The sequence below is a fragment of the Nothobranchius furzeri genome, chromosome 10 (genome assembly GCF_043380555.1).
Source record: "Nothobranchius furzeri strain GRZ-AD chromosome 10, NfurGRZ-RIMD1, whole genome shotgun sequence".
NCBI classification, from domain to species: Eukaryota; Metazoa; Chordata; class Actinopteri; order Cyprinodontiformes; family Nothobranchiidae; genus Nothobranchius; species Nothobranchius furzeri.
The window spans coordinates 65,368,720-65,387,619 of NC_091750.1; the positions used below are offsets into that span (position 1 = coordinate 65,368,720).

An 18,900-nucleotide genomic window follows, 5' to 3' on the forward strand; every position below is an offset into this window, starting at 1 on the left:
AGCTGGAGTGTCTCCCCAGCCTTCCTCAGTGTCTACGTGAGTGATTCATCACTAAATTAAGCAAATCAGCTATGTTCATGATCTAAAACATGCTGGAAGCAGACTGCAGTGCCACAAATGTCAGCTCGATTTTTTCTCTCAACACAGGTGCCACCAGTCTGAAGTTGCAAGTGGAATATTCTGGCCACAGGGGGGCGATAGAGGCTGGGTGGCCTTTCATTAACCCTGTAAAGGGTCATTTTAGCACATCTGGCTCAAGAAAATGATTCAAATATATGAAAACGTTGAAAAGAAACCCATTAAATTTCCCTTCTCATTGTTTGCAGACAGGGAGGATCCAGCAGCAGCACCCTCCACCTGCCCACCCCAGGGAGAACCGTGTTTCTTCAGGGTGCGCTCATCAGCCTCTCCCTCGCGCGCGCTCTCTCTCTCTGTCTCTGCGCGCAGCAGCAACGCCGCGCCGCGGCCCCGATCAGGAAGGGAATTTCAAGAAAATAAGCGGCTGTGGAGGGAGATTGACATAGAGAGAGGAGGAGAGGTGGGAGAGAATCAAACGGATAAAATAAGCGACTTTAGCAGAGGGGAGGAATCGAGGCTGTTTCCGAAGCAGTTTGGAGGCGACCCTCTCTGGGATTTTTCTGCACCGCCAAAAAATAATAATAAAAAACCACATTTTTGTTTTTTAAAATGCTCATAAAGGAATAGTAAGTATGTTTGTGTGTATGTGCATGTGTGTGACAGTGTCGATGCGGTTTGGCGGCACTGACATTGTGGCCAACAGCCCGGGAGCGGAATTAGAAGAGTGATGATGAGGATGCGGAGGACATCCAGTAGACTTTATGTCCCTGATATGTTCTCGCATCAAATCACCAGAATAGATTGAAATGTTGAAAACCAGCAGGTGTAAATTGCATCAGCAGCCGTGTGCAGATTTGCCCTTCACGTCTCTCCCGTCCATCACGATCCTTTAAGTTTGGGCTTTTGCCTTAAAAAAACCCCATCGTGCCTAATTCTCTCGGGTGCTGGTGCTAAACTGACGGATGCTGTGGAGGAGGAGGCAGAAATGGCTGGCATGAGCCGAGCGCGCGTCCATCCGTGTTATTGGTGCGCTCTGGTGAAGGTGAAAGCAGCATTCCTGCGTTAGGAAGCTCCGCAGGAATGGAGAGCTGTGACACGCACCAGGACGGAAGGATGGTTGGAGCGGGAGAGGTGGGCAGGTGGAAAACGTGAAGGCGCAAAGGGGCGAACCGAGAGGTTTGGGGCCTGTTGGTATGTGACTGTGGAAGGGAGGAATCGTTTTAACAAGATGTACAGATTTGAAGGCCTCTGCGTGGAGAGCAGTCTGAGGCCTCTAATCAGAATGCAGGTTGAGTAAAATGCGAGTGAATGACTGGTTAGAATAAAATCAAATCATAGTTATCTTTCATAGGATGCAAGTTGTAAAGTAAACTGAATATGTTCACATGTTAAATCAATCTTTTAAAGTGTGCTTCTGCAGAGAGGTCATGAAAAGTTGCAGCCTCAGTTAGGCAAAATAGGGATTAGTTCTGATCAGTCAGACTAGCTAACCCCTATAGAAAGTTAAATTCTCAAAACGTTCATAGTAATGAATGCAAACATGACTTCATTCATTCCATGTGTTTTCCTGTGGAATTATCAGAAATGCTAACGTAGCATCCTTATGTTCGAACAGGGCAGCCTAGGTCACAGGTCGATGATAGATTTTGTAGTCGTATCATCTGACCTGCGGCCGTATGTTTTGGACACCCGAGTGAAGAGAGGGGCGGAGCTGTCAACTGATCACCACCTGGTGGTGAGTTGGATCAGATGGCAAGGGAACATGCCGCGTAGACCTGGCAGACCCAAACGCATAGTGAGGGTCTGCTGGGAACGCCTAGCAGAAGAACCTGTCAAGACGGTCTTCAACTCCCACCTCCGGCAGAGCTTTGACCACGTCCCGAGAGCAGTGGGGGACATTGAGTCCGAGTGGGCCTTGTTCCACTCTGCGATTGTCGAGGCGGCTGTTGCTAGCTGTGGTCGTAAGGTGGCCGGTGCCAGTCGTGGTGGCAACCCCCGTACCCGCTGGTGGACACCAGAGGTTCGGGGAGCCGTCAGGCTGAAGAAGGAGGCCTACAGGGCGTGGCTGGTCTGTGGGTCTCCGGAGGCAGCAGACAGGTACCGGATAGCCAAGCGGGGTGCAGCAGTGGCAGTTGCCGAGGCAAAATCTCGGGCGTGGGAGGAGTTTGGTGAGGCCATGGAGAAAGACTATCGATCGGCTCCAAAGAGGTTCTGGCAAACTGTCCGGCGCCTCAGGAGAGGAAGGCAGCAACTCGCTCACACTGTTTACAGTGGGGATGGGGAGCTGCTGACGTCAACTGAGGCTATAGTCGGACGGTGGAAGGAATACTTTGAGGAGCTCCTCAATCCCACCAATGCGCATTCCGAGGAGGAACCAGAGCTGGGAGGCCTGGGGATGGACTGTCCGATCTCGGGGGCAGAAGTTGCTGAGGTAGTCAAACAACTACACAGCGGCGGAGCCCCGGGGGCGGATGAGGTTCGTCCTGGGTATCTCAAGGCTATGGATGTTGTAGGGCTGTCATGGTTGACACGTCTCTACAACATTGCGTGGTCATCGGGGGCAGTTCCTAGGGAGTGGCAGACCGGGGTGGTGGTCCCCATCTTTAAGAAGGGTGACCTGAGGGTGTGTTCCAACTATAGGGGGATCACACTCCTCAGCCTCCCTGGAAAGGTCTACGCCAAGGTACTGGAGAGGAGGGTCCGATCGATAGTTGAATCTCGGATAGAGGAGGAGCAATGTGGTTTTCGTCCTGGCCGTGGAACTGTGGACCAGCTCTATACCCTTGCAAGGGTGATGGAGGGGGCATGGGAGTTTGCCCAACCAATCCACATGTGCTTTGTGGATTTGGAGAAGGCTTATGACCGTGTCCCCAGGGGCACCCTGTGGGGGACGCTCCAGGAGTATGGGGTGGGTGGCTTTCTGTTAAGGGCCATTCAGTCCCTTTACCAGAGGAGCGTGAGTTTGGTCCGCATAGCCGGTAGTAAGTCGGACCTGTTCCCAGTGAGGGTTGGACTCCGCCAGGGCTGCCCTTTGTCACCGGTTCTGTTCATCACTTTTATGGACAGAATTTCTAGACGCAGCCGTGGTGTGGAGTGTGTCGAGTTTGGTGGCAGGAGAATCTCGTCTCTGCTTTTTGCGGATGATGTGGTCCTCCTAGCTTCATCCAGCTCTGACCTTCAGCTCTTGCTGGGTAGGTTCGCGGCCGAATGTGAAGCGGCTGGGATGAGGATCAGCACCTCCAAATCTGAGACCATGGTTCTCGACCGGAAAAGGGTGGCTTGCCACCTCCGGGTCGGGGGAGAGGTCCTACCTCAAGTGGAGGAGTTTAAGTATCTCGGGGTCTTGTTCACGAGTGAGGGTAGGAGGGATCGGGAGATCGACAGGCGGATTGGTTCGGCGTCTGCAGTGATGCGGACGCTGAGCCGATCTGTCGTGGGGAAGAGGGAGCTGAGCCAGAAAGCCAGGCTCTCGATTTACCGGTCGATCTACGTCCCAATCCTCACCTATGGTCATGAGCTTTGGGTAATGACCGAAAGAACGAGATCGCGGATACAAGCGGCCGAAATGAGTTTCCTCCGTAGGGTGGCCGGGCTCAGCCTTAGAGATAGGGTGAGGAGCTCGGACATTCGGGAGGGACTCGGAGTAGAACCGCTGCTCCTCCGGATCGAAAGGAGCCAGTTGAGGTGGTTTGGGCATCTGGTCAGGATGCCTCCTGGACGCCTCCCCGGGGAGGTGTTTCGGGCATGTCCTGCCGGCAGAAGGCCCCCGGGTCGACCCAGGACACGTTGGAGAAGTTACATCTCCAATCTGGTCCGGGAACGCCTTGGGGTCCTGCCGGAGGAGCTGGTGGACAAGGCCGGGGAGAGGACGGCCTGGAGCTCCCTAGTTGGGATGCTGCCCCCGCGACCCGGACCCGGATAAGCGGAGGAAGACGACGACGACGACGGCTAACGTAGCTTTGCAGCTAATTTCCAATGTAGATAACAGAATTTGATGCCTAATTGTAGTGCAAACTGTTTACTGGTGTAGAAGTTTATGAAATAGTGTTTGAGCAGAATTCATAGTCAGTAGACAAACCGTTAGCTTATCTACTTCTAATCAAGTTAAGGTAATATGGTTGGAAAACCAAATTTCTTGGGATGTCAATGAAATTCCACCTTTGCCAAGCTGTGACCAGCCTGAGCACTTACCCTTCAGGAAGTGACGAGACAGCGAAAGCTGTCTTCTGATAATATCACTGCCTCAAGACTCTGTGAATCTGTTGCATAGCACCATCAAACTGTTCAGTGTGTACCAAACGCGTTGTTATGCGTGTTCTTCGGCCATCGTGCATATTGTGTGAAGCTACAGGCCAACCGGAAGAATGACACGAACGGGCGCATATCGTCACCTTCTGTTGCGGAGTCCAGTGCACGTTATTCAATGATTTGTTTTTTTAAAGGACATTTAAGCAAGGATAAAGACTCTCTCTCTCTCTCTGATTAGCTCGATTGTTGTCATAGCTCGACTTAGATGCACAGGTGTGAACCTGTTTCTCTCAACTGAGGCTGTTTGATAAGCGAATCTAAAACAAAATGTAGTTGTTTGGGCAATCGACTGTTTCTATTCAACTTTTTTGTAAGGCACGTCTTACAATCGTTTTTTTTACAATAAGCCCATAAATCTGTGTCAGACATGATTAAGAAGCTCAAAACATTCAAATAAAGTAAAATTGTAAAACTATATTTAAAAAATTGACTTTTTGTCGTTCTACTATTTTATATAAAATTGATTTAAAAATTTTAATTGCAGAATTTGCAGGGCCAGAGTGGGACTCCGAACAACAAGGCATTAAAAGTATTCAATCAATAAATGTTTGCACTAACCAAAAAGCTGAGGATCTGAGTGATGGCATGGCCAGAGATCTGAAGTGATTATGGTGTCCAGGCCTCAGCAGTCAGCCTGTAAATTAATTAAATCATCACGATTAAAGGCTGAATTCGCTTACACACTGTCAGCACACACAGTGACTCTGAACCACTCCGGAGGTCAGGAAACAAACAAATGATCTTGTTAAAGAACCGATAGATGTGTCCTTTTTTTGGTTCTGTGATGGTCACCTGAGCCACTGACCCAAATCCATTCCAAGTTTCTCTGCTCCCACATCTGGTATTTGTCGAGCAACAGAGACACAACGTCATGTTGAATTTGCAAGAGATGAAAACAGGGAAGAGGGTAAAAAAAATAAAAGAAAGCGCTGAGGATATATAAGACGAGCAGTGCAGGAGGGGTGTTAGCTTTCCGATGCCAGAGAGATATTTGATCTTCCCTTTCAGACCTCGGGACCAAGGAGACTTGCAACGACAGGAAGAGACTTGACTTCTTCTTTTACCTTTTAAGAAGCATCTCAATCTTTGGGTCCAAACTATTGTTTTAAACCTTTGTTATAGTAACCTTGGGCTTTTGGAGCCCATTTTCAGGGGTGTTAAAACACTCCTAAATTGAATTCCAGCCCCCTGCAGTGTTATCGTAAAAAACGTCAGGTATTAATGCCGTTTTTTAGTATTGTCTGACCTAAAATCTCAAACTGGCTGACATGTTGAGCAACCTGTTTCTCCTCTAGCCTTGCAAATACATTTATATATATATATATATATGTGTATGTATATATTCAAAATCTAAAATTGTCTGACGTAGTTGTTTTATTTTTTCAACAATGCATAAGAGATTGTCATTGATTGGCGTGCAGACTGCCTCATGCATTCTTTCGAGAATAAATCCACCGGTGTGGATTTGTTTGTGTTGCAATTTATCTGTTTGTTTCTCTGTCAAAGCTGAAGTTGGTTCCCGTTTCTGGTTTCCACTATTCTAAACTAATAGCAGCATCTGTAGCTCTACAACTACAACACCTAGGCTCTTCAAACCTGCGCTAGCCGGTTCCCCACTAATAACATAAATCATAGTTTGCGATTTGTAAAACCTTTATTTGTGAAAAGAGCGTGAACACGAGCGAATGAAATTATGTTAAAATGTTCAAAAAAGTGAACATTTTCTTTTCTGCTCAGGCAGCTCTCTGAATGCTCAGCACCCCTTACCCTCTGATCCTAGAACCGCCTCTGTAAAACACACCAAAATCATGATTTGAAACTGCTGCTGCATATGGTGCAGCATTCAGTAACTTCCTGCACGAGACCCAGATTACACTCAGTGGCAGGTGGAATATGGGATTATGGGAATTTGGGCATACTTCACCAGCTCATGGAACAATCAACAAAAGCTGCAGTGTTCATTACGAAACGACGGAAGTAGTGCAGTCTGTTTAAGCCAGAGTGCAGATGCAGTGTGTGGAGTTGCGTGCACGTGAGCATGTGTCCACGCTGTTATATGTTTGTATTTATTGAAACTCTCGTGAAATCTTTTTGGGATGTCCATCGAAAACTGGTTCACATTCGGGGTCAATCTGATTCAAAATGGCCGCTGCAGACAGCTGAAATTAAACACAATTGTGGTTAAAACTCAGGAAATCGAACAGATACTGAGCTAAAATTTGCTGTGTTGGCAGCTCAGACTCACTCCTAACAGAGCACTAACAAATCAGGTGGTCTGTTGATCACAGACCTTTAATTATGAGTGTGAATTTAGCAGCCAAACTTTCACATTATTGGTACTGCAGCATGCTCCAACGCTCCATTTTATTGTAGTTTCTTTGCATTTGCTGCCACTTAGTTAACATAAAAAATTGCAATTTTGCTGGCAAGTAATGTGATTACTTTGTTAAAGACTGAAGCTCATGGATTCACTTATAATGTAATGATGGTTTAGCATGAATCAAGATGCAATAAAAGGTAAATAACAGAAATCAAGAACCAGAAAAGACTTATTTAGATTTAGTTTAATTCTTCTCTAAGACACAAGCTTCAGTACAAACAACAAATACGATCAATTATTTTTATTGTTTAAAATTAAACCCTTTGACCTAAAACCAATGACTTCCTCATTGCTTTAAATTGCAGGTGAAATTTTGATTGATTAAATTTGATAAAGATGCTCACTGAGAGAAAGTTGGGTTTTTTGTTATAGTTGAGACGCTTGAAGATGATCTTCAACATCATCATCAACTTTACTTCTATAGCACGTTCCATCTTCCAGGAGACAAACCAAAGTGCTGTACGTGCATAAAAAAACAAAACAGCAAGAGAAAAAAACAAGAGATACATCAGATTTTTGTCTTAAATATGTTTATTTAGGAAAGTCAGTTATGGAACAAAAAAAATTAAAACATCAATCACATCAAAACTGACTCAGAGTTATGTGGATTTTTATGTCCGTGTCACAACCAAACCTAATAATAGTTTTTAGTAACTTCTCCTTTTCTTTCTTCTCCTGCAGTCGAGTGATTCTTCCGATCTCTGTGGAAGAGGTAAGTTCATCTCCTTAATTTTCTGAAATTCCCATATTTCCGTAATCCATTCTAAGCATTGAAAACCAGCAGCTTTCAGGTGAATTTTGAATCTAAACGGCACTTCTTTGCCCCATTTCTGTCCACATTTGTCTGCCTTCATATCGCTGCAGTCTGCTCCTCTGTTGAGGCCTGAATTCTAAATGAGTCATTTGAAACCACTTCCATGACATCACATGTTAACCCAGCCTGTAACCAGCTCCAAATCTGCATGCTGTTTGTGTTATTAGATTGTAGGAGAAAGACATTGGACTTGAGCTGCTTTAATAACGACTGCACGGACATTTTAAGCTCCTCCTGTCTTCCGAGACTCGCTGCAGTCTCAAGTGTGAAGCACCAGCGAGAGCTGCAACGTGTCACATCAACCCCAGAGTGTTGACAGCACAAATATCTCCTGCTTTTTCATTTCATCTGAATACACTTTTTATTAACAATGCTTGTTGTTTTCATATTTGCCCTTTCACCTTAGAGCTTAATTATGATGCAAATGCTGAATGAGGATTAAGTCAGATAATAATAGATTTTGTTCTTAAGCTTCACTTTCACAACGCGGTTCTTTTTAGCACCAAAACCCTGGTCCATAATCTACCAAGCGAGGTTTAACCCTTTAACTTCCAAGCTGAGACTAATAGCTCTTTTCCATCGCCTGGTCTGGAAATGTCTGGTCTGGGTATTATGGACCGGTATGTTCCGGTATGGGTCTAGAAGTTTTCTGGCAAGCATTTCTATCGCCTTCCAGGCTCCAGTTGCCAGGCGGGATAGCGTAATGCGTCAAGTGCGATGTGTGTCTTAACGTCACACAGCCCGACGAGGACGCGCCAAAACACAACAACAACGAAGTCCAGGCAATGGGTGCAGAGAAGCGTTGAGTTTTTCCTTATTTGAATTGTTTGGGCTGTATGTGATAAGGGGACATATTGTGACTTTGTCTTTAGTTACAATAGTTCTGTGGTCAATTTTAAACACGTTTCTGTCGTTCTTTGCACAAAATCCCTCTCACATGAAGCCATTAGAGTTGTATTCTTCACAATTTCAGTACCTTCCTGAATGAGCACTTTAAGAAAACAAGCAGAGCTGGCCACGCCCACCCACCCCACCTACTCAGGCTTCTATAAGCTGAGAAGCTCTGATATTCAGGAGGTGCTCAGAGACCAGCAGCAGCTCTCTCTTGCATTGAGAGGCTGATCAATGCTAATTGCCTCATTTGTGACATCACAAATGGGGACTCTTTGAAATGTTTTTTAGGAACATTATTCCTAAAACTAAACACTGACAGAACCCACATGAAACAAAAAAAGGATGCTAAATTTCACCTTTAAAGGTAATAATAAAGTAAGAATAATTATGTTATTTTAGGCTGATATTACTGCAAGTTAATTGTACTACATATAAAAAACACATTTTTTAGAATTTTTTCTTTAAAGTTTTTTCTTTTGTTGCTTGTTTTTGTTTGTTTGGGTTTTAATTATTATCATCATTATTATTATTATTATTATTATTATTATTATTATGATTATTATTATTATTATTTTGGTTAAATTCACTGCATTTTTCCATCAAATATAGGCACTGAAACTTCCTGGCAGATGACCTGGGTTAAAAGGTCACATATGTTTATGTTATCTAAATATATGTATAATACATTACCCTCAGTGGCATCTCCAGATCTTTTAAAATGGGGTGGCCCAGGTGAGGCACAACTTTGTGCATGGTGGCACCAATGGTTATGCTTTTTTTTTTTTTTGTTTTACCCCCAAGCCTTTTGTGGACAATGAAAAGCCTATTTAAAGGTAAATTAGTGTGGTGGCACCTGGGGTGGCCAGTCCTATTCCAAGGGTGGCATGTGCTACCCCAGGCCACTCCCTGGACACGCCCCTGATTACCCTCCATAAAGAAATCGCTGCAAAATTCAGCTGTGAAAATACTTCCTTGCCATCTAGCAAACATAAAAAAAAAATAATCACAACGCCCTGATGACATTTGATCAACACACTCCATCTCCATTTCTGCATCATGTCCCTCTAGAGGCTTTTAAAAAACTAACACGCATTCATTATTTGCTGCTAAATCAGATCAGTGGTTGTAACTCTAATACTTGATCCAATCTTGTCATTCTGATCTTATTTAGATCCCTTCAATTGTTTCTCACAATTCAATTTGACTCTTGCTTAACTGAGACGGTTTTTGCTGACAAAATCTTTACAATGAAACATTGTGAAGAGGGTTGCATTTTCTATGTCAACTTCTAGCCTGGAGCTTTATTAGATAATCTTTCAGATTAACAACTTTCAGCTAATCAATACAAAATTCTAGTGCTTAGAGTTCAGGAGGAGATACCCAACATGAGGTGATGGTGTCAGCTAAAGTTCATCGGTGCATGAGAGCAACGAAAGCTCATCCGTGTTGTCTGATCCAAATGAAAGGCCCGCCACATCTAAAGTTTCTGCAAACGTTAATCCTGGTTTCAGTTTGGTTTTAGAACATTGAATTGCGGTTAGGGGTTGTGTAGCAAAGACAGCAGAAGGACGTGACCTATGTTTACTGCCAAAAGCATCTGTTTCTGCTCAGTTGAGGTTTGAAGATGTTGCACAAAGATGCACCATGAGTCAGAGGTAAGCTGGCAGAACAATTGGCAATGTCTGCAAACATCAGCCTTTTTGCTAAGAGGGTAAACCATAACCGCTGTAAAAAATGGTCAAACAATGGTTTAAAGAGCGCAAAGAAGAGTTTGAAGGTTTCACGTGGTCCGTAAAATATTCCCAATTCCACTTTAATTCAGCTGTGTAGGATTTGACGGACAAAAACACAAGGCACCACCTCTAAACCTACCTACCCCCTTATGGAGTCCATGCCTGATCAAGTCAAAGCTGAAACTCTACAGCTCACTGATCATCATACTTTGGCTGATCTTTATTAACTCAAAGTGCATGATTTGATTTCTCTGTTTGCGTCTTACTGAAAGTGTAAGAGGAGAATCAGACGGTGAGGGCTGGGTTTATGTTTCCAGTAACAGTGGATTTGTTTCGTTGTACAAAGATGCATCAACAAACACAACAGCATCACCACCAAGCTTATTTCAGAGATGCATACATGAATTCCACATCCTCATTCATTTGTCTTTATTCCTGAGATGATTTGAGGAGATGCAGCGCCCGTCTGAAACCATCCAAATCAGGCTTAGAACATTTTTGTTGGTCATTCTGTGTTATTTGGTTTTTTTGCCCACAGCACAATAAAAATTTGGTTTTAGTTTTTGCTGACACGTTTCGGCTAACTCTGTAGCCTACCTCAGAGTAACGCCGAGGTTGGTGGCGTCCGTCTCCGTTCATCTGTGGGCAGCAGAGGACAACGATGCCCACGCCCTCCTCGCCGATGACCAGAGTTACAGAGTTGGCCGAAACTTGCCAGCAAAAAATAAAAACAAATCTTTATTACGCTGTGTGCAGAAAATAACTAATCAAAATCAATCTTGTTTTTATTTACAAATATATTTCAGTCAACAACACAATTATTTTCTGTTGCAACAATAAATAAATTCAGGCTCTCTTGATTTAATTCCACCTTTGTTGTGTTGTGAGTGTGATCCAGTCCAGCTTGTGCAGTTATGTGAGGGTTAGGGTGGATTAAAGCTTATTAAGAACTGAAAGAAACCCTTGTCTTGTGTTGAAACACTCACATGGACCCTGCAGGTGAGAACGAAGGGGCACAAGAGGAAGAGTAGGAAGTAAAGAAGAGAGAAAATTAGCGTTTGTGGAAGAAAACTAGCTTAGAGTAAAAGATGAGTTGAGTTTTTTTCTAAATACTCTTATTTTAATTTCAGTACCAGGTTGGTCAGCTGTACTCGGTGGCCGAAGCCAGTAAGAATGAGACGGGAGGAGGTGAAGGAGTGGAGGTGCTAAAAAATGAACCCTATGAGAAAGAAGGGGAGAAGGGACAGTACACACACAAAATTTACCATTTGCAGAGGTAAGTGCCCACACTGGAGGAAAAGCATGTGTATCAGTGACATTAAAGCTGTAGTCTGTAGCGTGACACCATCAATGGGAGGAGGGGAAGATTTTGAAATGTATATGTCTTTAGCGAGTTTATCCCTAGCTCATGTGGCAACAAAGCCACGCATAGGGATGGGTACCTTTGACATTTGAATCGATTCGGTACTAATTCCCGGTACCTAGGAATCGATATCGGTACTTAACGGTACCAATTTTCGATACTTTTGAGTGTTTAATATTTTAATTCTTTTTTATAATTAAATATATTTTTCTCAATATATAACCATATTTAATAAATATCACGATAAATAACATTCAACTGTTTGTATTTTAACATCATCCTTGTAGTTTTATAAGTTGATAATTAAACTGAAGCAAACATCTTTACTGTGAACTAAATTTACTGTGTATCTTCATTCCATTTACCGTCCTTTTTCAATTGATTTTTCCTATTGGGAAGTTAGAATTTCCGAGGAGAAAGCGAACGCACCATTAGCTGATAACAATGGCAATGGAAGCTAACATATCAAGCTAACGTTATCTTAAACAGTTTATTTAGCTGCTGGAGCAGATTAAAACAATGATGCCTCACACTTAGATCGTTGTCGCTGGTTTCATCTTCACCCGTCGCATTTAGTAAAGTGAAGCCAAACTTTAGAGCGCGTTCATGTTCTTCTAGTCGGAAATTCGGAGTTCCGAGGAGAAAGCGAACGCACCATTAGCGGAACGGAAGCTAACAGATCAAGCTAACGTTATCTTAAACATTTTATTTACCTACTGGAGCAGATTAAGATGAGGATGTCTCACTTAGATCGTTGTCGCTGGTTTCATCATCATCCAGTTACCCATCACTTTTAGTGAAGTGGACCCAAGCTTTAGCGTGCGTTCTTTCTACCATGCTGCTCTGTTTACAACTGGCTTGCAGCGAGCGACGACATAACGCAGCTGTCTTGGCAAGTTCTCGATATGAAGGACGGGTACCAAAACGAGGCACCGTTTGAAATGACGTGAATCGGTGCTCGTTCGGTACTATGGAATTCGGTCGGTGCCTTAAAAAGTACCGAATTCGGTACCCATCCCTAGCCACGCATCATACCGCTCACACACAGGGAAATCAGTCAACGGACAGAGCTAAAGCTTTAGTCCAGCATAGCACAAGGTGGAATGCTACGCTAATCACAAAAGTTAACCCCCCCCCCCCCCCTCTTCCACAAGTAGTTCGAAGTTTACAGACTGATATTAATTCAGTGCAAGCTCAGGCCTCCCGTAGAGGCCTGAGGAAAGACTTATGAGAAATATAAATTATGAAAGAGTACCTACTTCATAACATAGAACAGGGTCAGACAGTCAAAGCCTTTTTAAAGTTACTGTTAAAGTTTTAAATTACCCACCCCAGCTTTAAATGTCAGTCATATGAAAGAAAAAATAGTATAATATTAATTCTTTCATGTTAAGAGCTATTCATAACTTGTGAACAACTTAAAGCTACTCAAGTAGTGTCCAGTAATTAAAAAAAAACAGGCAGAAATAATGATTTTCTAAATTTTCAGAAACATCATATTTCTATGTAAATAAATTTTGCACTAAGTATCCCCTGTTTGTTATCTAGTTACACTATTAAATGTGAAAGGATAGACTTGATTCTCTCTTACTCCTATAATCATCCTGCAGTAAAGTGCCGTCGTTTGTCAGAATGTTGGCTCCAGCTTCAGCCCTCAACATCCATGAGAAGGCCTGGAACGCATACCCATACTGTCGTACAGGTATACACACACTGAATGTTACACACTCATTAACACACACGTTTCAAGACTGGCTTTGTAGTGTTTGTCCAACAAAATCCTGATCTTTTTGGACTTATGCTTTACTGGTTAACATGTTTTTTTCTATTTTCTGGACTTTAGTGATTGGTTTAGCGTCTTTGATTCAGGGCTTATTCTGAGCCGGATCTTGCCGGAACAAGATCCGGGGACTATCTTATTTTGAAAGGACCGTTCTGGCAACTGTCTGCTAGCATCCGGCAACTCACGCGACAAACTTGTGCTATACGCAGGATTTGAATTACGGGTGAGGAGCTTCTGCAAGCCCTCAACACACCCAGGGTGAGCCCGAAGCGATCCTGGTTCTACTACATTATGTGGACTCTCTGGGGATTATTTAGAGCTGAGAGGCGCAGAGCTTTGATCGTTGGTGAGCTCCAGACATCTGCGTCCTGAGCACGGCCACAGTAATATTATCAAAGTGTCGCCACCTCAAAAAAAATCTTAACACGTGATCGTTTATGTCAGCTCATATCCTTTTATGATTTCTGTCTTTTATTTGTGCCTGATGCCTTTCGCTGCTGCGGAGCGCATCACCTGTTTTGTCCTCCAGTGACTTCACCGCACCGGTGCGGTCAGCGCGCACTCTGCTATTTTTGCGGTCGGTAGATCTTTTGGAACTGCAGTTCAAAGGTAACTCATGAGGTGAATATATATGAAGCCAGGTAGCAGTTTTTCTTTAGGATTGAGAGGAGATGCTAATAAACAGAGACAGGACAGAAAAATAGTGAAATAAAAAACAAGTTCATTTTTGTACCTGGTGGTTGCAACAAACAGACACCACTGAAGGTAATCAGAAGTGAGGAACAGAAAATGAAATTATTCTTTCAATGTTTAGAGCAGCAGAAACTGTGAGAGGCTGCAGGCGCATCAGTGAGTTTGCGGCCGCCGCGCAGGGGGAGGGGGGAGTGTCACAGGAAGGATGCAGGTGAGTGAAGCGGAGGTGAGGATTCAAGCGCAGGGTAAGAAGGCAGGCAGGTAGACAGGAACGTTTTTAAAGGTTTTAATAGGGAGCACGCTGGACATAGAAACAATGAATCAACAAGACACACAGAACTGAGAGGGTGTGTTCCGGCATCTGTTTTGCCTTTTGTGAACTTTGGTTTGACGGCAGTATTTGCGTTCCGGGAACGTTTGATTTACAAATTAAGCACTACTTTGATTGTATAAAAATGTAAACACTGGCCTTTTTCTGGGTGCCTCTGTTGCTCCTCTGTGCCTTTGGATCTCTGTCACCTTCCAGGAGTAGCTGAATAATTTACTAGGTGTCCAGTGAGAAGAGCCGCAAAAACATCTGAGCCTTTCAGGCTGAGAGATCACACAGTTGCAGACAGTGCCAGCTCCCAGACAACCATCTGCCTTGCGAACACACTCAAATGCCCAAACTGTGTGCACGATTCCTAATGAAGCCTAAGAAAACCCCTAAAATTCAAATGTGTTTCCTAGATGCTTAAAGTGTGTTTTTCTCTCTGTTGTCCTGCATTTGCGTCCGTCTGTTCGTGCAGTAATCACGGTGAGTATCTTCTACGGTTCCTTTTTGCACTAACAGTATTTAGAAATAGTTATACTGAACTTTGATTCGCATAAACGAGACAAATGAACCAGAAAGCTGAGAGAGAAATGTGATCATTTTCAGTGACATAGGAGCAGTGATAGACAGCTTGACTTGTGTGTGTGTGTGTGTGTGTGTGTGTGTGTGTGTGTGTGTGTGTGTGTGTGTGTGCTTTTGTGTGTGTGTGTGTGTGTGTGTGTGTGTGTGTGTGTGTGTGTGTGTGTGTGTGTGTGTGTGTGTGAGAGAGAGAGAGAGAGAGAGAGAGAGAGAGCCAGAGCTGTACCTTCCATGGCTTTTTATATGTAATATTCTCCCTCCTTTACTCAGGATTACTTTTGTTTTCCCTGCAGAACGAGTATATGAAAGATAACTTCCTGATCAAGATTGAAACGTGGCACAAACCGGACATGGGACACCAGGAAAATGTTAGTAAACACAACCATGACCTTTCAGAATCTGATATCTGCAATCATATAGGAGTGTGAACAAGCCCATCGGCATTATTGCTTGTTTAAAAAATGCTTCCACACCGTTTTATTTTTCTCATTCATGAATATGATTGCACATTAATTCAAAAATGTCACATTGGTGGAGGCTGATTATTACAAATGAGCCATTTTGTTTCAGGTACATGGTTTGGATGCAGAAACCTGGAAAAAGGTGGATGTAGTCTATATTGATATTGCAGACAGAAGCCAGGTGGAACCAAAGGTGAACACATTACCATGAAAGTCCATGTTAGCATGATTAAAACAGCTTTTTTTTCCTTCATGTGTAATTTCACACATGTTTATTCTGGTCAGGACTACAAGCCAGAGGAGGATCCATGCAGGTTCAAGTCCACGAAGACAGCACGAGGACCTCTAGGACCAGACTGGAAGGTACAACATGTCTGTGTAAATTCGTGTTTTGAATACAAAACTAAAGAATCAGTGTTTAAATTATCAGGGCTTGTGTTGAGTAATCAATATAAAATAGATTCAATTTGCCATAATTAAAACAAAATAATGCATCATAATATTTGTACAAAAATATTTTAAACTGTTTTATACACATTTTTGAATATTTGAGGTGTTTTTTAAATGCTTCTATAACTACATTATTATATGTTTTTATTGTGTTGTGCAGAGGTTTAACCACTTTTGGTTCACTCAGAAAAACTGTTTTTTTCCTTCTGTTAAAGGGATACTAAGCAGTTTTGGCTTGCTTTTAGCACCCCATAGTGTCCATCAGTAAAACTGAAAGTGAAAGTGATTTCTTCACTGTGTGTTTGTGTTTTAGCACCTCCTAGTGTCTGTTTTCATTGTTTGTCTTTTTACCACCATAATCTAACAGCTGAAATGTCTCCCCAGCCTTCATTAGTGTCTACATGAGTGATAGATCACTAAATTAAATAAATGGGCTGTGTTTATGATCTAAAATGTGCAAGAAACATGCTGGAGAAGCAGACTGCAGTGCCAAGCATGTCTGTTCCAACAACGTTGCCACTCTGAAGTTGCAAGTGTGATAATGTGGCCACAGGGGCGGTGGGGGTTTGAGTGGTATTTCATTGACTGAAGAAAATTATTTAAAAATATGAAAACTGTGCATAGTATGCCTTTCAGTATGTAATAGATTTCAGTGAAGATAATATTTTCAGCTTTTCTTTTGTCTTTTTGGGCCAAATTTCACTAAAGTTTCTAAATATTGTTTACTACGTATTTTTTAATGTAATTCTGTCTGAAGCATCTTTACCATTTTTCAACTGCGTCTGTGTCATTGGGAACTGGTTTTAAAGTATAACATTACTAAATGAAATCTTTGCAACATTAATCTCCTCATTAAACTTTTTTTCATCATAAATTAAAGTAAAAATTTTAGGTGTTTTGACTGAAATGGAAATTTATAATATTGAATCTACTTTTTTGTACCTAATTATAGATGTAGTTGGCAATATTTAGCTGACACGTAACACTTAGCCTACCAAAATAAGAGCATGGTGAAGAGATCTTCTATCTAGCATCTCATAGTACCGTTTGATATTAAAATTATGAAAATTCATCCAAATATCGACGATTTATTCAAGTTTCTTTCAGGGTTTTCTGTACAAGTATGCTCCATTATTGAACTGACTTATCTTGCTTCTATTTTGGTGGGCTACATCTAATTTACAGCTATTTGCATATTAGCTAAATATGTAGTTTGTGAGATTGACTTAGTTTAAATTGTGTGTGTGTGTGTGTGTGTGCGTGCGTGCGTGCGTGCGTGTGTGTGTGTGTGTGTGTGTGTGTGTGTGTGTGTGTGTGTGTGTGTGTGTGTGTGTGTGTGTGCAGAAGGAACTCCCTAACAAGAAAGACTGCCCACACATGTGTGCTTACAAACTGGTCACTGTCAAATTCAAGTGGTGGGGTCTGCAAAATAAAGTGGAGAACTTCATTCAAAAGGTTTGTCAGCACCAGCCTGTGGAGGATAAACAGGAAAGAATCAAGACAATCATCGTTTCCGTGAGTCTCATTTTCACCTTTTGTTATATTTCATTGTTTCACAGCAAGAGAAACGCTTGTTCACTAATTTCCACCGCCAGCTGTTCTGCTGGATTGATAAGTGGATCGAGTTGAACATGGACGATATTCGTCGTATGGAGGAGGAGACGCGTAAGGAGCTAGATGAGGTGAGGAAGAATTATGAATACCAGCTGAAAGCTGCAAAAATATTGATTTCATTGAAACGATTTAGTCAACGGGCTATTTTCATACACTCTTCTCTTGTGTGTGTGTGTCAGATGAGAGTGAAGGACCCAGTGAAAGGGATGGTGGCTCTAGAGGACTGAGGTTGTGTTGGTCGTGAATGCTGCTGAACATCAGGTGAGTACTAATCCTCTAGAAATGTTAGAAGGAAACTCGTAATCAGTGCTTCTTAGATGTCAGTAAATTTATCTCAGTTTGGAGAACCGATCCAGGTAGCATGATACATCATTCTTTGTGAGAATGTTTGTCATTATGTAAGAGGTGCATAAAAACACATTAAAGGCGTGGAACCCTGAAAAAAAGATTTGTTCATCTTATTTCTGATTATAATCAGTCACTTTGAGTTTTTCATGCAGGCTGAACATGAAAATAGTCTCCTACACCTATCTCCTGCTTTAGCTTCTGATAGAAAACAGACGGTGAAACTCTAGGATTAGAAAATCCTGGCAGATCTACGTCACGCTGTCACTTAACATTCATGGACTCACCCATCTTGACTCACGACGGGGAAGGCTGTTGTTGGTTTAGCGTCCAGGAAACAGTAGAGAACGTCTTGGCTAGTAGAAGCTAACCATAAGCATTAGCAACTCCACCACACGGCAGAACTCCTTCAGGCTTGAGTGATTTGTGGAGATTAAACATCAATGTTGCGAGTCATCTGTAGAGTTGTGTTCCTGTTACCCAATCAGAAGAGAGATGTCCAAATATCAGGAAATAAGACCCCAAAACCTGCCATCTGAAGCTCAGCTGTGATGTGGCTCACTTCTAGTTCCTGAAAATGGACCAGTGTTCCACACCTTTAAACGGTCTCACTCTATTTCAGAATTACTGAAATAAATAAACTTTTGCACCATATTCTCATTTTTGAGCTTGACCTGTTAGTTTTTAGTGGATAATTAAGTAATTTATTGAACCAACAAATCAGGCTAACACATAAGGGATTAATCATTTCAACTATCTGTTTCTTTCATGTTTTGATTTAGAAAATCCAGAAACCAGCGGATTCACTCCTCCTTTTGTCTCAACTGACACATCTGACCGGCCGGTCCAAAACCCACCTCCCGTAGTACTGTCTGGTTTTCAGGGAACTGGACCCAGTACACTCCCAGTTTTCAGCTAATCTCCTCCTCACCTCCCCACCCTCTTTTCCATCTGTCCTCTGTTTATTTACTCGTCTTGTGTCTCCATTTGAATGAAGTCATCCGAGGCCTCCAGTAGCAGCATCATAGATCTTGTCCATCAGTTCTCTCTTTCTCTCTCAGAATCGTTGTAAAATACAGAGAACAGTGAGCA

The 18,900-nt window shown here is 42.7% G+C and overlaps 1 protein-coding gene across 1 annotated transcript; it reads left to right on the forward strand.

Annotated features, from left to right (window-relative positions):
* The first annotated feature begins 546 nt into the window (after positions 1-546).
* Positions 547-18,817, forward strand: pitpnab (phosphatidylinositol transfer protein, alpha b). Its single transcript, XM_015961716.3, has 12 exons — positions 547-704; positions 7,448-7,478; positions 11,338-11,483; positions 13,181-13,272; positions 14,835-14,842; positions 15,232-15,306; positions 15,509-15,592; positions 15,685-15,762; positions 17,194-17,304; positions 17,409-17,531; positions 17,643-17,724; positions 18,591-18,817. Exons 1-11 carry the CDS (start codon positions 688-690, stop codon positions 17,688-17,690), a joined length of 813 nt encoding a protein of 270 aa, XP_015817202.1. The 5' UTR covers positions 547-687; the 3' UTR covers positions 17,691-17,724; positions 18,591-18,817.
* Positions 18,818-18,900: the final 83 nt, after the last annotated feature.